The following is a 19,615-nucleotide window of genomic DNA, read 5'->3' as shown; positions in this document are numbered from 1 at the left end:
TTTCCTATACTTTCTAGCTCGTGAGAGAGATCTTAGAGGATCGTACTGCTTGTCGAGGACAGGATTTGCCGTACATACCAAGGTCACACTTGGTTTTTTTTTTTTTTTTTCTTTCCAATTAGTGAGAACTGGCTGGGTGGGCTCGACCAGTTGTTGTCGTGACGCAACGACAAAGGCTAGAGTGACCAGCGACGACGATGGCAATGGTCACTGGCGGCTGTTGCCACAATTTGATTTTTTATTTTTATTTTTATTTTAAATCTCTTCACAACGAGGTCTAATTGGCACAACTGGTTGGATGTGGCTGTGATCGAGAGGATAGGCTGGAGTGGCGGTTATTGCGGTGGCTGTCGAGATGGCCGCATGATCCTCTTCTTCTTCGTGTGGGTCAGCTGGTTGGCTTTTGTTGAATCGAGGCATGCTGGCTGGGACCAGCCTATGTTGGTTGCGCCGAGGTCGCATGAGGAGGCTGCTGTCGCGGTAGTTGTCGGCTTCTGCTAGTAGCAGCTATGACTATTGTTTGTTTGTTTGTTTGTTTGTTTTTTTGAGCTGTGCCGCGACATGCTAGGGTGTTGCATGTAATATCCCGTCCCCAAATAATTTATTTATTTTCTATTTTTTTAAAACAAAGGACGATCCTATTCTTAGAGTTTTTTTTGTGGTTTAAGGTTGATTTTTGCTCAGAGATGCTTTGGGAAAATTTCTTGGCTCCATTACGTAGCCCAAATCGAAGTTGAATCGAGAAAGTTATGATCAAAAGAAGTGTAAGGACATGATCGTAATTTTTGCAAGAAGGGTGTTAAAAAGTCAGATTTTCTCACTCTCCCTTCTGATTCTTCCCCGCTTTCTCGCTTATCTCCTTATGACAGTCACTGTTCACATTCACTGTTCGGCTTCTCCAGCTAATTTCGTCGTCGTTCGGTCGTTCCAAGCTACACCACCACCCACAAAAGCTTTGTCTATGTCTCCTCTACCTAACTTATTCCTCAATAGAACTCAAAAACCCCAAGAATACCCGGATTTTTGACTAAAAATTCGAAAAGCTCCACCTGATGCCGACCGATTTTTAGAATTTTCAGGCGACTCCGGCCACTGATTTTGTTAGACAAGGTATGGATTTTCATCATTTTTCCATGATCTATCTGTTTTTGGAGTTGGTTTGGGCAAATTTAGTGGTTTAAAGAAGTGATTAGGACATCCATTTTGGGCGGTGGTTTTAGCTGTGTTTCAGGCCACTCCGGCCACTTTTGGCCGGGGTCTAAGAATTAAAAACATTCCTCTAAGTGTGTTTGACCTGTTGGTATAAAAATTGATCGGTAGTTTGGAGATTTTCCAGTTGTCAGAAATTTCTCATGCCACCCACCGTCAGTGGTGGTGTGTCAGCCAAATGTGGACAAACTATTTTCACCCTAAAATTTACCCCTCGTCATCTCGAGCACTACGGTATGCTCGGATTAGCTAAATTCGATTGATTGAGTATTTTACTAAATTTTTCCTATTGCTTATTTTCGGGTTCGATAAGTCGGACTATCAAAACTTAATGAAATTCTTGGAACTTGTTGAAGGGGTTTTGTGGAACTGGTAACAAACTTTTCGAGGACTGTGCACACACTATGTAAATTATGGGAATTTGGTTTTGATTAAGGGCTTGAGGTGGAATTTTCATTAACCAAAGTTTATGTTCTTTCTTAGGCACTCAGACTTCACATGCTCAATCGGAAGGACCTTCGAATGGTCAAGTAAGCTTGGACTCACAGAGAGTGAATATTTATTTATATTGATGTTTCATACTATGATGGTTTATGAAATGCTTTATGGACAGATTATTTATAATATTTTCTTTCGGAGTATTTGGTTCTGGTTAAAAAAAAGTTATATTATTATTATGATTATGATGATGATTATTATTATTATCATTATTGTTATTATTGATAAGTAAGACTAGTTCGGTAAATTGAGAATGGTTTAAAAATTGAATTTGAGAAAAGTTTCGGAAATGTTTTCAAAACCACCTAGATATCCTTTGGTTGCCTTCGGATTTTATGATGTTCTCGGACATCTCAATTGTTGTCAAGAAGTGGTTTGTCTTCGGACAATTTGGTTACTTTTGGATAAGTCTACGTGCGTATGACCATGCCTCATGAGTCTCGGAGACACTTGAACCATGTGCTGCGAGGATTGCGTCTCATGTCGACTTTGTGTCCCCTGAGTTCTGTGAAGATGTATCACACATTGTGGCCACAATTGTGATACCTGGAATTGATGATTCACTGAATTGACGGATTTTCTATTGGATACATGACACATCTGGGTGGAAAGTTTTATAATTGAGAAATTCTTTTATTTTAAATAAGTGATTTACTTTTTTGTTTAATATATTATGCTTATGTACGAATATTAGTTACTTTTATAAACATAGCATAGAATTATATCTTGTTTGCTAATAATTTTAAATGGTGGGGTTATTATGTTCTCACTATGTTAATATTTAATTTTCTGTCCACTCACACTTTCATTGTTTTGCGTCCCCCAGGCAGTAGACGAGTACCGGACAACCACTGGATGGCCTTTCACCATCTACTACATTTCCTTCTTCCCTCTTTTGTAGGCGTTTACTTTGTTGTAATTAAATTTCTAATTGTAAACTTAACTGAATTAGTTATGCTCTAATACCAAATTGACAGAAACCAACCCAAATTTCACTTTAGAATCCGTGTCGAAACCCTGTGCATGTTTGATGCCTTGTATTAGGCTAGATGTTTGTTTAGGGTTTTTCCTTTATATGGCTTCTTTTTATTTCTGTTGGGCTGAGGCCTTGTACCTATGAGTGTAATCCCTTTCTTCTTAGGGCATGTTTACGTATCAGTAATGGAAAAAGTAAGGAATCAGAAAATTTAGGAATCGGTATGGGAAGAATCATTCCCATTAAGTTGTTTACTAAACATATGGAATTAGCAAATGAATGGGGTTGATTTCTATTGTTATTGTTGACTAATTTTCATGAATCAGAATTCAAATTAATTTGATTACTAAAATGCCCTACATATTTTCACCACAGCGCACATATAATTCTCAAATTGACTAAGGAGACCAAACTAATCCTGCAGCAAAACAGTAAGGCGGTGCAAACATGAGGAATCAATATGCTGAACAAGATGAACAACAAGAGCCAAGTTCAATGATAATGTTAATAACACCTTTGTCCAAAGCCAATTTCAAACGAAAAAATAAACTTCAATAAATATATATCTGTCACATACGTAATTAGTAAACAATCAAATAATAATAACATGTATAATTTTCATACATTAAATACATAAAACTTCTTGGAAATGGGTTATTATTATTTTTAGGGTTGAAGCGTCTTGAAACTTCTTGGCGAGAGTTTTTATTTTTATTTTAGGGTTTGGGGTGTTTTGGAATTATGGTAAAGTGGTAATGGTATTTTTGGAAGTTACTAAGAGAAAACAAGAATGAGAATCGTATCGACTACTCCCCCTAGTTGATCTGATACCTAGTTATGAGGGGATGTGATTACGGATTTTAAGATGGGGCCCACTTATTTTTTCATTCCTGATTGCAAGTAAACACAGGGTAAGTTAGGAATGGAAATCATTCACTTCCCACTCATACCCATGACTGATACCTAAACATGCCCTTAGGCCATGTGTGGTTCATGAAATGAATTTGAGGGGAAATCATTTCCCATGTCATTTCCCAAGGGATGGGAAATGAAAGATTCCTTTATCACATTTGGTAATGCTGGGAAAGTGACCGGGAGATAGCACTTTATTTCCTTTCCTATGTTTGTTTTAAGTAGAAATGGAAAACAAAGTTTGTATAAATTTTCAATTATACCCATATTAAATAAAGTAAAAAAAGAATGCATTTAATGATATATTGTAATTCTAAATTGTTAACGGGGACAAAATAGTTATGAAAAATATGTATTTAATGTTGGCAGTCCCGATTTCTTGGACCACAGGAGTCTAAGAGATTTGTTGTCACCCACCGTTGGATGTAAATTTAATGGTTCAAAAAAGTTTTTTAAAAGGAGTGCAAGAGTGAGTGAACCGATGAATTTACATCCAATGGTGAGTGACCACAAATTTTTTGGACCCCTGTAGTCTAAGAGATCAGGACTGTCAATATTGGTTCATTTCTCCAAACTTTCCCGTAAGGAGGGAAAACAAAATCTAAGTTAGGATGATGACTTCACTTTCCCCTCTACTTTTCCATGGGCTAGGCAACGATTTGCTATACCTAAACTTACCAAATATAAGAAAGTAATTAATTTACCATATCCAAGTCTCTTTTCTCATAAACCAGGCCTTGATGGAATGAATTACCTTGACCAAAAACAGAAGAAAAAAAATAAAAGGGCCCAGATCTCTTTGGAGACGTAGATCTTCGGGAAAACTCCGGGCTGAAATGCGAACCCGAATTTCTGTACTAGAACCGGAAACCCACATCTCGCCGGTTGAGTAATTATAGTCCCCACGGTCGAAAATCACCGCCATTTTTATTTTTAATTTTCTGTGAAACTACCGATTGAAGCCAAGAGACCCTCCAATACTAACACACCACTCTCTTTCGCCGGCCTTCTTCCACAGGTACGTACGTACGCCTCCCCTCTCTCTTCTAAATCTTCAATTAGGAAATAATTCGATTCAAGGCGTCCAAATTTGAAGCTGAATTTTTTTCTAGGGTTTCCAAATTAGATTCTCTTTGAATTCGGTAGGTTTCCCTATTAAACACACGGCGGCACCAACTCGAAGAACCAAGTTCCCGAACTAGAAGAAGAAAGAAAGAAGAAAGAATTTTCGAAAGGGTACGGGCCCAGCCTCTTCTTCTCCACTGAAAGTTCTGCATCTGCTCCACCCAACAGGTTCTTTTTTGTTTTTAAATCTTAACTCACGTTAACTTCTCGTGTCCGTGCAACAGACCATTGGACCAGAGATTTGAGTAAGCACAATTTTGTTTAGGTACCTTACAACTACATGCTCTTGAAATTTGTTTCTGATTTCACTCTCACTATATGTATCTGCAGGTGCCTTCATTTTTAGGCGGTTTTGGTGATTATCATGGAGGTTAGTATCCTATTCGACTTGGCTAGAAAGTAGAGTTTAATAAGTAACTGGCATTTCTTTCACTGATGGGTTCTTAAATTTTTTGATGTTATTCTTTGTGATGTATAGGGACGAGCAAATGCTGAACCTATTGACCTGGACAAAACAACAGTGACGTTGGAACCTGAGGTGAACAACGCTGGGGGATTATTTGTTCCTGGAAAGGATAGGGTCGTTTTTAGACCTCCAGAGAGGAAATCTCTCTTAGGTAAGATTTATGTTTAACAATTTTCAATTTTAATATTGGATACTTATCATGTCAGAGGAATTGACCAAACCCACCTGAAAATTAGACGAACCGATTACAAAGACTTAGCGCGTGTTAATACTTAATAGGAGGAGAGTTATAGGCCTCCCCACCCTAGCCATTACATTTTGATGCAACATTATTGTCAAATTGCTCTCAGTTTTGCTACTGTCATTGCTTCGTGCATGCATGCTGTTAAAGTTCTTGAAGACTTGTAGTGCTACGAATTGCCTTATTTTGGTATATGCTGCATTTATCTTTCAAGGTTCCTGTTTCTTGATTTTTTTTTTTTTTAAAGATGTCATGAATTAATGAAAGATGTTCAGTACTTTTGGTAGGAGTATTGTCCTAATTTTTACTTGACTAGGTTTTACGTTGAACCCAAAGAGCTCTTGGGTTTCTATCCTTGTTCTGTATTTCATTATATTTGTGAAAGTTGTGGAATCAGTGCCCTCTCCCTCCAATGCAAGTGCTAGTATTCTTACACGCATAAACAGAAAGCTAGTGGCCTTTCTTCAAATTCTGATTTAAGATGTAACAGGGTTAGATGTCCTTGCTATTGCAAAACGGGAAGGGTCTAAGGTTGATGGTGGATTCAAGACCCCAAGAGAAAGAGTTGTATCTGTTGTGTCATCAATAGAGGAAGAGGAACAATCAGAGTCTGTAAATACAGATGAAAAAGGGAGTGATGCATCCCCTGCTATACAAAGTCACTCTAGGAGGCGATATCGTGAAATATCTGGGAGTGAGACACCGCGTACAGGTACCTTTGGGTTTATTCTGTTCTACCTAATTTGATAACTAGGTGAACCACTTTACAATTTGCAATGATATCATGTCTGTATGGAAATTGAACAGTGGATTTCACAGTAATATCTACAATTTGGGTATGCTGTGATACTAATTGATTCCATCTAATTATTCTAATTCAATAGCTATATGAACCATTTTACAATTTGCAATAATCTCATGTCTGATGCTCATGTTTTTCCTACATCTCGTATGAATATGATTATATGTAAAATTATTCACATTCTTATGTTTGTCAGACAATAGTATCAGAGGCTCAGGTATTCTCTTATTATGCAAACTGTATGTGACTGTTACAAATGGGTTTAACGTGTTCTCAAGTTATCTTCTTGATCCATATTAGACTGTTAGTAATGCTTTTCTTTAAGTAAATGTTTCTTTACTTAAAGACACCTTGTAATCTTTGTGGTTGCAGAAAGTACTGTAACAGAGGAAGGACAAGTTGATTATATGTACGGGACTCGTCACTCTAGGGAACATCTGCGGGCAGATGTAAGCATACTTCTGTCGCCATCTTTGTCTCTCTGTTGCATTCATTTATGTTTTATGTTTGTTGTTTAGATTGGGAAATAGTTCACGAGTGATTGTGATGTATATTTATTAAAGTAATTACATGGTTTGAAAGCATTGTCGAGTTGTGTGCGGACTGACTTCGAAGCAGCCTTTTCATGCTCTATATGTTAAGAACCACGATTATATGGTTAGTACTTGCACTATAGCGCTAAACACTTAGGAAAATGAAGGAGAAATATGTATCAGGCAAGAGCATTTAGTATTTAACTTATTGTACAACTAATACTATGTTTCACTTTGGGTCAAAGACCTTTAGTGATACATGGTACATATAACCTCACCTCTTGGTTCCAATAACCCCTTGGTGATTTGGTTATTAGTTTTGACATTGTCGACATGTGCCTATCTCTGAAGGTCCATACCAGATTTATATTGGGAAAAGTTATGGATTTTTGAATGAGAACTTAAAAGGCTTTTGATTGGTCCATTTGATTATATACTTTATCTATTTTATGCTTCACTCTGTTGTTTGCTTGGTATGTTTATGTTAGAATTTTACAGTTAGGACATGTATTTTTCCTCTGTTGCTTATTTTGTTTAAATAAATTATGACGTGCTTCTTACCATGCCTCTGAATTGAAGGTTTTGGCCACACCTAGTGGAAGTTCACACAGTGTTAGGTCTCGGACTCCTAAGTATGACAGGGATGATCGTGGTAGTGAGAGAAGAGATGACAATGGTAGGTATGAAAGGGAGGACCGTGGTAGCGAGAGAAGAGAGTACCAAGATGGTAACAGGAGTGAGAGACAAAGATATGGTAATGGTAAGGATTATTATCGTCGAAGGGAAGGTGGCCGATATGAGCAAGAATATGGTGGAGAATATGGAAGAAAGCAGCGTAGATATGAAGATTCAAAGAGGACACCTGGTATGTAGTGTGTTTTTCTTTCCTTTTGTTAATTGCTTTTTTTATTAATTTATAAATATTTATTCTTCTCAGTTATGTTCTGAAAACTGTTATGCTGGTGTTCCTTTCAAGGAACCTACACTTTGAGCTTGTAAATGGGTTCCTGATTCTCATTTTTGGAACTGTAGCATAACAAGATACCATATGCATATATCTAATTCTTTTTCATAAATACATTTGTGAATAACTTCTATTAGGTATAGTCTAAGTAATGTTCAAAAACTACATGGATATTGTTGTCTCTAATGCCATATTTTGCAAATGTTGCAGGCAGATCTGACTGGGATGACGGGAGATGGGAATGGGAGGAGTCACCACGACGTGACAGCTACTCTAATACCAGTAGGCGCCATCAACCGTCACCATCACCTATGCTACTTGGTGCCTCACCTGATGCACGACTAGTTTCCCCATGGTTGGGTGGCTACACACCTCATTCTTCTGGTATGTTATATAGACATGGAGCTTACTTGCGGGGACCAAATTAGCTTTTTATTTATTATTTATGATGGTGGTGGCTTGGATTTCATTTTATCTTGATATTTGGATGTAACTTGATTACAATTACAACAGGTTCTGCTGCTTCTCCCTGGGATCACATCTCTCCCTCTCCTGCCCCAATATGTGCTTCTGGATACTCAGTCAAATCTTCAAGTTTGAAACATGGTGCGAGGTCCCATGAACTTACTTTTTCTTCAGAAAGTTCACAATCATTTGAGGTATATTGTTTTTATAAATATCTTTTTGTGGTTAATTTTGGAGATTTAGGTATAAGATCTTTTGCCTGTTTTGGCTGTGTCAATGATGAATGTCTTGTCTGCAGGATGCAGAAGCAGATAACACTGATTCGGCTGAAGAACACAAATATGAGATTAGTGAAAGCATGCGTATAGAGATGGAATACAATTCTGACCGTGCATGGTAATTAAAAATATAGATAAGTTCTTTATGTTCTAAAAAACAAGTGTAGGGGATTACCAAATTTGATGGTTGTTTCCTGGGAAAAAAAGTAACGCCCTGAAGACACCAATCTGTGAACATTGTTTTGTTGCCTTGATTGAGCTAATCTGTGAACGTCATTTGTACAAAATTTCACGATTCTTTTGTGCAGTTAAACATCTTAATATTGTTATTTTCAGGACTATTCTACTATCTGATGCCATCTCTTAAGTAGTAGCTATTTCTAGAAAAGTTTTGTCACTGGTCAATGACTTATATATTCATGTATGGGTTGCCCTTGTGGACCTCATGTTATGATTTAGTAGTAAAGTTGAGTTGTGGTCTTCATTTAACCCATATAATCTTGTTATATAGGTACGATAGAGAAGAAGGAAACACAATGTTTGATACGACTGATGACTCATCCTTATTTTATGGAAATGATGCTTCATATCAAAAGAAGGAAGCAGAGTTGGCAAAAAGGCTGGTATGTCCATTGTTTTCTTGTTATTGTTCTTTAATTTACAGAGTTCTATCTGAACTATATTTTGGTTGATGAATAAGTATTACAGATTGCTCTTATTAGTAATAAGAGAGTTGACCAAAGGACTGAAAGTTTCTTCTTTATTCTTCTAATTTTGATGGCTTCTTATGGTGGAGGGGGCTAGTAGTAAGTGATTATCATGTTGGTTGAGAATGTAAACTCGAGAGGTTGACATATAAAGTCAAAGACAAAAAGCAATCATTGAAGTCACAACATTTATTTGGTAACATTAGTAGATATGATTAATAATCCAACATCAATTGTACTTTAAAATGTTTTCAGGCATCTTTATGCTTTTTATCTGTCTGAGTTCAAGTGACCTTGTATAGTGCCTAACAATTTTTTATATATTATTTATTATGTTAATTCAGATAATATATTGGTCTACTGTACCGGCTATGTTTGTATTTCTGTCACCTTCACTAAATATTTTGATTTCCTTTTTAGGTTCGAAAAGATGGAACTAAGATGTCTCTTGCTCAGAGCAAAAAGTTGTCTCAACGCACTGCTGATAATGCTCAGTGGGAGGATCGTCAACTTTTGAGATCTGGTGCTGTTAGAGGTACCGAGGTGCAGACTGAGTTCGACGATGAAGAAGAGCGGAAAGTTATTCTTCTTGTACATGGTAAGAAATGGTAAACTAGCCATATCACTAAATTGATGAAATATATGCTTTTTGGTGTTTGTGCATGGAAGATTGAAATCTGAGTGTACTATAATATCTACTACTATTATCACAGACACAAAGCCTCCTTTCCTGGACGGCCGGGTTGTTTATACTAAGCAAGCAGAGCCCATAATGCCTATAAAGGATCCCACATCAGATATGGCCATAATTTCACGCAAAGGGTCTACTCTGGTTAGGGAAATCCATGAGAAGCAAAGTATGAACAAGTCACGTCAGCGTTTCTGGGAGCTTGCAGGTTCCAAACTTGGTGATATTCTTGGTGTTGAGAAATCGGCAGAGCAGGTATTGAACTTAAGAGAGGAAGTTCCGATTTTTGCTTTGCACTTTGCAGGTTTGGGACTAACCCTTTCATTTTTTATGCTAGATTGACGCAGATACTGCTGCAGTAGGTGAAGATGGTGAAATTGATTTCAAAGAAGATGCCAAGTTTGCACAACATATGAAGAGTGGGGAGGCTGTGAGTGATTTTGCATTGTCAAAAACACTCTCACAGCAACGACAATATTTGCCCATATTTTCTGTGCGGGATGAGTTATTGCAGGTGTGATATTTATCCATTTGTGTGTAATGCATTGTTTGCTTTTGAAAGAAGTAATACCTAGCAGATCTGTCCATTCCAGGAACAGACCCCTTCAAAATTGAAAAACCGAACTATCATTATTAATTAGCTTGAATTTGTGATGCTGATCTTTTGTTGAGTGGTTTAAAGAATAAGATGAAGGGCTTTAATCGTCTGACTTTTATTGTCTTCATTGGTGGGTACATTTCGGCAACAATTTGATTGCACTCAAATCTATGATAATTGATTTAATTGAAGGAAAAATTAATCAGTACCTTTTACTCAAAATGTTTTTTGGAAATAGACTTGGAGTGTTTTTTTTCTTTCCACTTGGTTATGCCCATTTATATATCTAAATGTTGTGCTATACTAACCCTTATTAAATATCCATTTGATAGGTGATTCGAGAAAACCAGGTTATTGTTGTTGTTGGAGAAACTGGTTCTGGAAAGACAACTCAACTGACACAGGTACCTTTATTCATATCCTATCATCAAATACTTTCTCCCAAATTTGTGATATTTATAAGACTGGATGTATATGTATGGTGTACCTCATTATCTGGCGTTCATTATGTGGATTATGTTGTCAGTATCTTCACGAAGATGGGTACACAGTAAACGGTATAGTGGGTTGCACCCAACCAAGGCGTGTGGCAGCCATGAGCGTTGCAAAAAGAGTTAGTGAAGAGATGGAGACGGAGCTTGGTGATAAAGTTGGCTATGCTATTCGTTTTGAGGATGTGACTGGGCCAAATACCGTAATAAAGGTAACTCTTTTGTTTTCTCCTTAAAACTGTACTGGCTGTCCTGACTCTTCCCCATGGGTATTTATTATTTTTATGATCTTTTTTTCTCCAACTTGGCTACTGTTCTGGATCTCATTTTTCCTAATTTATTTTTATCTTTCAAGGCACAGATTTAGTTTATAGAGAATTAAAGATTACAGATGGTTTTCACCTTTATATTATTATACGTTAAATCTTTGTTTTCCAATCTTGCAGTACATGACTGATGGAGTACTTCTGCGTGAAACGCTCAGAGATTCTGACCTTGACAAGTACCGGTATGAGAAGTTGCAGAGTTTGAAAAGTCCTTTATCTATGAATTGAACTGGTTATTTACATTTAATACAAAATCATTTACTGTCAAGTCTTTTTTGCTTTTGCAGTGTAGTTGTGATGGACGAAGCCCATGAAAGGTCACTCAACACGGATGTGCTGTTTGGGATTTTGAAAAAAGTGGTGGCCCAACGTCGTGATTTTAAGCTCATTGTGACATCTGCAACTCTAAATGCTCAGAAATTTTCAAATTTCTTTGGAAGGTAATCTTTAATTCTTTTTACTCATATGTCATCATTTTTGCATCTGCTTGCTCAGCTTGCTCAATTTGACTATTTTGTTGCAGCGTACCAATTTTTCACATTCCTGGGAGAACATTTCCTGTTAATATCTTGTACAGCAAAACCCCGTGCGAAGATTATGTTGAAGGTGCAGTGAAGCAGGCCATGACTATTCACATCACCAGCCCTCCAGGTGACATTCTCATCTTCATGACAGGCCAAGATGAGATTGAGGCAGCCTGTTATGCACTTGCTGAGCGTATGGAACAACTTATTTCATCCTCCAAGAAAGGGGTGCCAAAACTCTTGATACTCCCCATATATTCCCAGTTGCCTGCTGACTTGCAAGCAAAGATATTCCAAAAAGCTGAGGATGGTGCTCGCAAGTGCATTGTAGCAACCAACATCGCTGAGACTTCGTTGACTGTGGATGGAATATTTTACGTTATTGACACTGGGTATGGTAAAATGAAAGTATACAACCCTCGAATGGGTATGGATGCTCTTCAAGTGTTTCCTGTTAGTCGTGCTGCTGCGGATCAGCGTGCTGGGCGTGCTGGTAGAACTGGGCCTGGAACATGCTATCGGTTGTACACAGAGAATGCATATCTAAATGAAATGCTGCCCAGTCCTGTGCCAGAGATTCAGAGGACTAACCTTGGTAATGTGGTGTTGTTGCTCAAGAGTCTTAAGGTCGAGAACCTGCTAGATTTCGATTTCATGGACCCACCTCCACAGGACAACATTCTCAATTCTATGTACCAGCTGTGGGTCTTAGGCGCTCTTAACAATGTCGGGGGCTTAACTGATCTGGGCTGGAAAATGGTGGAGTTCCCATTGGACCCCCCACTTGCTAAGATGCTATTGATGGGGGAAGAGCTAGGATGCTTGGATGAGGTTTTGACAATTGTGTCCATGCTTTCGGTGCCGTCCGTATTCTTTAGGCCTAAGGATAGGGCAGAAGAGAGTGATGCTGCACGTGAGAAATTCTCCATTCCAGAGTCCGATCACTTGACACTGTATAATGTCTACCAGCAGTGGAAACAACATCAGTATCGTGGGGATTGGTGCGGTGATCATTTTTTGCATGTTAAAGGGTTACGAAAGGCTAGAGAGGTGAGGTCCCAGCTGCTAGAGATCCTGAAGACACTGAAAGTCCCTTTAACATCCTGCTGGCCTGATACAGATAATGTGAGAAAAGCTATTTGCTCTGCGTACTTTCACAATTCTGCAAGATTGAAGGGAGTCGGGGAGTATGTGAATTGCCGGACCGGGATGCCTTGCCATTTACATCCGAGCAGTGCTCTATATGGTATGGGGTGCACTCCGGATTATCTCGTTTATCATGAATTGATTTTGACGGCAAAGGAGTACATGCAGTGTGCCACAGCAGTGGAACCACAGTGGTTGGCTGAGTTGGGGCCTATGTTCTTCTCTGTAAAGGATTCGGATACTTCAATGTTGGAGCACAAGAAGAGACAAAAGGAGGAGAAAACAGCGATGGAGGAGGAAATGGAGAACCTGAGGAAGACTCAAGCAGAGGAGGAGAAAGAAAACAAACGGAAGGAGAAAGAAAAGAGATCCAAGCAGCAGCAGCAAGTCTCAACGCCGGGTTTGCACAAGGGCTCTTCCACATATTTGAGGCCAAAGAAACTTGGCTTGTAAATGTAAATTGTATAGTATATATGATTCAGTACTAGTTTTCTGGTGGAAAGCAGTTTTGTTATTTGTTAACAAAAAAAAAATTGATTTAAAAAAATTGTCTTTTTTCATCCCAGATCTGTAAATAAAGAGCATATTTTCCGATTTCGGATACAACTTGATATGGCGTACAAGTAAATAATGCTTTCTTTGATTGAAAGCGACCGGTGCTCCAAATCCCAACGATTTTACAGAGTGGGAAGGGAACCAACCACTGCCATAGCCAATGCTTAGCTTCCAAGACCGTTCAACTTGTCCACCAGATTCTAGTTGAGCCAAAACCTTTACTTCCGTAATGTACAAAAAGCCAACCAACTAAAACCCCTTAGGATCTTCTTGTCCGTATCAATGCAGCGAACCGAAGATGAATTTCTGTGAAGAAAAAGTGTGAGTTTTTCTTTTTCAAGAGATGGGAAATTGTGGTTCGGTTCGTAAAACCCAAGACTCTTCCCCTAAGTCACAACTCAAATGCTCAAGCTTTTCTAGGACAGGATGCATCCTCACTGAACGGCCTATTCAAGAAAACACAATTCGTACCGTGATGCCCGGTGCAAGCAGTTTACGAGAACTAATAAGTATAATTCTACCCACTTGGGTTTCTAAATTCATGGTTTATTAATTGATTTACACATATATTAGTACTAACTAACTATAGCCTTTCAATGATTAAATTGTTCATGGTCCTGTTAAATGTCACTACTTTGGTAGCTGGAAAATTTCGATTTTGTTTGAGTTTCTCGTTTTGTAAGCAATCTGTGCATGCTTGCTACTCTGTAGATGGCAAAGAGGATATGCAATTTTCTTCTGACCCCAGGTTAGAATCTGATTGTGAAGATTTCTTCAGTGTCAATGGTGGTAAGATATATCAACTTAAATTTGTCACACCAAATTTCTTCTAATGTCCTAAACAAATATGATGCTGGAACTTTAGATTTTTCATTTTGTTGCAGATCTTACCCCATCCAGCACCAATACTCCAATCCACCAAAGCAGCCCCATAAAATCCCCTGCAACTGATGTGAAAAAGCAACTGATTGAATTGTTTCATGAAAGCTTCAATGATGAGGCTGGCCATCAAGATTTACATTATGAGTCCGAAGCAGAATCTTCTATTTTTCACCTGCCACAAAATTCAGCAAACAAAACCCCATATGAATCTGTAGCAGATATAGTTTTCAGAACTGTGGCGATTTCAAACGCAAATTCCGAACCCAGGACTAGAAAAAATACACAGTTTGCACAATGCTGCCTGCCAAAGTTGGTGCGGAGCCTAAGCTTCAGTGAGAGGAAGAAACGCTGAGTGACAAAGAAATCCAGGATGTCAAAATTTTCCTTTTATTGCTTAGTTATTTTCGTCTTGGTGGCTGAATTGTAATTCTGAAACAATCTATATAAATGTGTTTATGTGTGAGTTGTATTGTATTTATTAAGAACATCTGTAAAATAGTACAAATTCTGATGCTTTATACTATATCATTGCTTCTTGTGACACTTTTGGTCTATGAAGCTCTCGGATTTTTGACTCATAGGAAAAGAAAGCAATAGATTCAAACACTTAGTGCACAACAAATTTCGACATGGTAATATGTTCAACCAATCACAATGAAACTTAATTAGGATTAACGTTTGATCTTTCACAATGATTACAATAAACGAACTCACCTGAACGTTGTACTTGGTCAATGCGATTAGTCCATCTCTATTTTTTTCGAACTTTTTGTTCCCAACTTGCATGGCATTCTTATGTTGATATGGACAATGCTATTTATTCCATATATTCTTTCCTAACTTTTTAATATAATAATGTGGTGTGTCCACAGTTTCTCAAAATAGTTGAGAGTTGAGAAAAAAAAGTAAGTAAAATTGAAATATGTATCATGTTAATAGTGACGGATTTAGAAATGTTTCTTTTTGAGAACAAGATTAAAAAGCTCCCAAACACTTTTTTAAAAGAAGAAGCCCTACACTACATAATCATCATAATCAGACAATACAAATGTACTACATCAAATGAAAAATTCCAAGTTTCAAGATTCACATATCTAGAACAATCTAAATCTATTTGGTAAAAACCCAAATGGATGAGCATGAAGATTCAAAACACATAACCCAGAGCAATCAAAATAAAACCAATTTCAGATAAACCCATAGAGATTAAGAAAATGACCATCAAGACTAAATGCAAGAAACCAAAGCAATCAACAGAGACTTAGAAGACAACCTATTGGAGGTTGGCGATGGAGTTAAGCTTCGAGGTTGCAAGTAGCTGCGAACTTAGGCAATTCTGAAGAAAGACATAGAAGATGGGGTTGAGGGGGTTTCGTGATTCAGATGAGAGGATAAGGTGGGTTTCGTGAAGCGACTGATAAAGAGAGCTGAGAAAGGAAGAGAATGAGAGAGAGAGAGAGAGAGAGAGAGAGAGAGAGAACTATGTAGGCAATAAGTAAGTATTTATAGGTTGTATTTGCAAAATGTGTAGGTAAATGTGGTATTTGCAGATTAAATTTGGATGTGAGTAGCATTGAGCGGTATTTCCCATTATTAAATAGATCAGTGGAGATTCAATTTGTTGCCCCTCATCATCCTTCCAAGGATTTGGGCGGCCCGTGTATATTCAGACATGTGCACACTAATTATAAAATAATGTCTCAAGTGTAACTTGGTTACTTAAATATAATCTTATTTTTCTTGTCACATAACTAGTCTCATGAGTCATGACGAGAAAGGGATATGTAATTGTACCCAAGGAGATAGCATGCAATCGAAATGCGTATATGTGCAATTATATATTTAGACTAAAAATACAATTGGCAAATTTCGACTAAAAAATGATATAGCTGAGAAGAACAAGATTAAAAAGCTGAGTTTTATTATCAAAAAAAGCCAAAATTTACTCTTCATTTTCATAAATGTCAGTTTCTATAAAAACTTTCAAAAGTAGTCAAAAAGTCACCTAAAAAGACTCAAATGCCCTTAGAACTAAAACCTACTTAAACCTAAAAAGCAAAACTCTGTTTGAGACTTGCGGCAGAAGGACAGAAAACTATGATGGGTTCAGCCGCCCTCAACCATAGAAAGAAAAAAAAAAAAAAAAAAACTAAGATGAACAAAAAATACCCCAAAAAAAAAAAAAACTATTACAGTAAATCATACGGGCTGCAATATAATCATATGTATTCATATTGAAAACTAAAAAATTTGACGCATCCAAAAAAAAAAAAAAAAAAAAAAAAACTAACAAATTTGATGGGTCCAGTCTCCACTGACGATTTCTTTCTTTGGTGTAATTGTTGATTTTCAACAACTTTTTTCTTTTCAAAATATATGGAGATTTTGACTCATTATGCAACTAATTTACTACTCATTACAAGATGGGTTTCAACAGAAGTGGTCTACGTTGTTAAGGAATTAACTTTTGGAGACATGAGGAAATAAATACTCATATTTTCTGATGAAATATAGATAAATAATGGGGATTTCATAATCTTTGGAAACTGGGTGGATTGCAAAAGTGAATCTAATAAACTTTGAGGCAAAAACTTGTTGAGGGTTGGTTTGTTAAAATCTTTGTGTGAACTGAGGAAGTCATGTTGTTGTACAAAGCTTGGTGTTGGGGACCATGGATGTGTTGATGGATTGGCGATCCTCATGCGAAGTTTTCATTATCGTCATAGTGAGCTAATTTGATTTGGATTGGTTACGGGGAGTAATCTAAATTTCAAACTTCAGCAACTTAAGGTACAGAGAAAAAGAATTGCAAATGTTTTTTTTAATTCTGAGGGTAATTTGGTCTATTGAAGTGGGTTTTCTGCTATATGTGAAAGTTTTTATAAAAACTGATATTTATAAAAATGGGGGGTAAATTTTAGCTATTTTTGATAAAACTTTAAAAAGCTCCTAAACACTTTTTTAAAAGAAGAAGCCCTACACTACCTAATCATCATAATCAGACAATACAAATATACTACATCAAATGGAAAATCCAAAGTTTCAAGATTCAGAGCAATCTAAATCCATTTAGTAAAAACCCAAATTGATGAGCATGAAGATTCAAAACACATAACTCAGAGCAATCAAAATAAAACCAATTTTAGAGAAACCCACAAAGATTATGAAAATGACCATTAAGACTAAATGCAAGAAACCAAAGCTATCAACAATGAGAGACCTAGAAGACAGCCAATTGGAGGTCGGCAAAGGAGATGAGCTTCGAGGTTGCAAGCAGATGGGACCTTAGGCAATTCGAAAGAGAGATCTAGAGGATGGGGGTTTCACGATTCATAACAGAGAGATAAGAGGATGAGATGGGTTTCGCGAAGCGAACCACAGAGAGAGCTAGCAGAGGAAGAGAACTGCGCGAGAGAGAGTTGAGAGAGAAAACAAAAACTAAGAAAAAATGTTATGTGGGCAATAAGTAAGTATTTATAGGTTGTATTTGCAAAATGTATGAGTAAAGGTGGTATTTGTAGATTAAGTTTGGATGTGAGTGGCATTGAGCGGTATTTCCCATAATTAAATAAATTAATGGAGATTCAATTTGTTGCCCCTCCCTCCTTATCCTTCCATGGATTTGGCCGACCCGTGCATATTAAGACATGTGCACGCTAATTACAAGATAAAGTCTCAAAGTGTAACTTGGTTATGTTAAATATAATCTTACTTTTCTTGTCACATAACTAGTCTCATGAGTCATGATGAGAAAGAGATACGTAATTGTACCCAAGTAGTAATAGAGACAATTTTCTCCAAATGAGAGATAGCATGCAATAAAAATGCGTATACGTGCAATTATTATTATTTTTGTCTCAAGAAACCTATGTGTTATAAAACTAAAGGAATTGAAGAGAGAATTTAGATAGAGAAATTATAGGAACTGATGTTTTCATTCAGTCATTTTCAGTCGATCACAAATGAGGAGTATGCCCTATTTTATAGGCAAAGGCTTTGGCTAGGAAATGAAAGTATATGAAGGTGCAGGGAAATATCCTTCCGACATATGAGCTCCACTTTCATCATTTTATAACACTCCCCCTTGGAGACCATCATGTATGGAATATGCCTCGTTAAAAACCTTGCCAGTAAAAATCCAGTGGGACAAAAAACTGGTTGAAGGGAAAAAGAGTACATAACTATGTGTAACATAAAATTCTGTGTATATTGCGTGTGACACTGCCTCGTTAAAACCTTGCAAGGAAAAATCTAGTGGGATAAAAACTTGGATGAAAGAAAAAGAGTACAGTGTGTGAATGTCTTTATTGACAGCACGCTCCCCCTGATGCTTGGCAAAACATCTTTAAGCCATAATGTTGATCATCTTTCTGAATATCATAGTTGACACTGCTTCTGTGAGTCAATCTTGTAATATTGTTGGATGCTCTCCCTGAAGAATATCTCCCCCTGAAATCTTCATGACTAGCTTTTTCCAGTAAGCGACCATAGAAATTTCTAGAGTCCGCGTATCCCACAAAATAAGGGCTATTTGTAAGTTTACTTGAAAAGAATATGCTCGTATATGGTGTTATGCGAAGATAGCATCAAATATGCCTCACATCATCCCAAAATGGTGGTGATGGAACTGAGCTCTATCTGGAAAATACAATGTCTAGTCCAGTTTACTTATGGAAAAATATCTAAGTGCCAAATAGTTAACCCACATAAAAATGCTTCAATACTTTCTTAGTATAAGCAAAAATCTCGTTGGCATAACGCTCGATCTTCAGGTCTAGACAAATATTTCTTGAACTCTTTAGGAGTTTTAATGTGTTGCAAACACATTATAATCAATGTACTCACTGAGGCAATTTATGCGTATTTAGAATTGAGTACAAGTTTTGTGCTTCAGGCACATGTCCTTCAGGACTTACTTAATGCAATTTCAATCCTTTTAAGGATTTTATTTAAGGGATTATACTTTATGACACATTATATAGCTTTAACCCATCTATTTATACATCTTTTAGGGAATCGCTTCTGGCAATATGCTCCGTGCAATTAATAACCCTTAAAGATAACATGTTGGTCTTCGTAAATGTGTAGTAAGGGGGCACAATTGAATCTATAAATATGGAAAAACCCAACATTCCTTGTTTCTGCCAGAAACATTGTGTCATACAAAGTGGTCATATTCCCTTTTATTATGAACACCCAAGTATAACTTTCAATATCAACATCTTTCGG

General features: G+C 37.2%; 2 protein-coding genes and 1 long non-coding RNA gene across 8 annotated transcripts; 2 read left to right on the top strand and 1 right to left on the bottom strand.

Moving 5' to 3' along the window:
* The first annotated feature begins 4,355 nt into the window (after positions 1-4,355).
* On the top strand, positions 4,356-13,509 carry LOC117623548 (pre-mRNA-splicing factor ATP-dependent RNA helicase DEAH7). Of its 5 annotated transcripts, none has more exons than XM_034354594.1 (19): positions 4,356-4,613; positions 4,742-4,888; positions 5,051-5,090; positions 5,199-5,337; positions 5,918-6,139; positions 6,602-6,678; positions 7,342-7,627; positions 7,937-8,110; positions 8,240-8,385; positions 8,490-8,587; positions 8,981-9,092; positions 9,597-9,774; positions 9,890-10,119; positions 10,202-10,378; positions 10,795-10,866; positions 10,989-11,165; positions 11,400-11,461; positions 11,567-11,719; positions 11,803-13,509. In XM_034354594.1, exons 3-19 carry the CDS (start codon positions 5,085-5,087, stop codon positions 13,400-13,402), a joined length of 3,909 nt encoding a protein of 1,302 aa, XP_034210485.1. In that variant the 5' UTR covers positions 4,356-4,613; positions 4,742-4,888; positions 5,051-5,084; the 3' UTR covers positions 13,403-13,509. The 5 variants fall into 5 exon arrangements, with proteins under 5 accessions (XP_034210485.1, XP_034210494.1, XP_034210461.1 ...); XM_034354603.1 differs by having other exon boundaries at positions 4,722-4,888; XM_034354570.1 differs by having other exon boundaries at positions 4,708-4,888.
* A 9-nt stretch (positions 13,510-13,518) lies between these two features.
* LOC117623582 lies at positions 13,519-15,859 on the bottom strand. 2 transcript variants are annotated; one of them, XR_004585154.1, is made up of 3 exons: positions 15,660-15,859; positions 14,669-14,734; positions 13,519-14,558 (listed from the first exon to the last, which is right to left on the bottom strand). It is a non-coding gene; the product is annotated as an uncharacterized LOC117623582 (long non-coding RNA). The 2 variants fall into 2 exon arrangements; XR_004585153.1 differs by having other exon boundaries at positions 14,229-14,734.
* LOC117623575 (uncharacterized protein At3g27210-like) lies at positions 13,824-14,908 on the top strand. Its single transcript, XM_034354617.1, has 3 exons — positions 13,824-14,013; positions 14,216-14,293; positions 14,389-14,908. The coding sequence occupies exons 1-3, from the start codon at positions 13,848-13,850 to the stop codon at positions 14,736-14,738; spliced, it is 594 nt and encodes a 197-aa protein (XP_034210508.1). The 5' UTR covers positions 13,824-13,847; the 3' UTR covers positions 14,739-14,908.
* Positions 15,860-19,615: the final 3,756 nt, after the last annotated feature.

Source organism: Prunus dulcis, chromosome 1 (genome assembly GCF_902201215.1).
Source record: "Prunus dulcis chromosome 1, ALMONDv2, whole genome shotgun sequence".
Lineage (NCBI taxonomy): Eukaryota > Viridiplantae > Streptophyta > Magnoliopsida > Rosales > Rosaceae > Prunus > Prunus dulcis.
The sequence above is the reverse complement of the archived record's forward strand: the minus strand, read 5'-3'. Positions and strand labels throughout refer to the sequence as shown.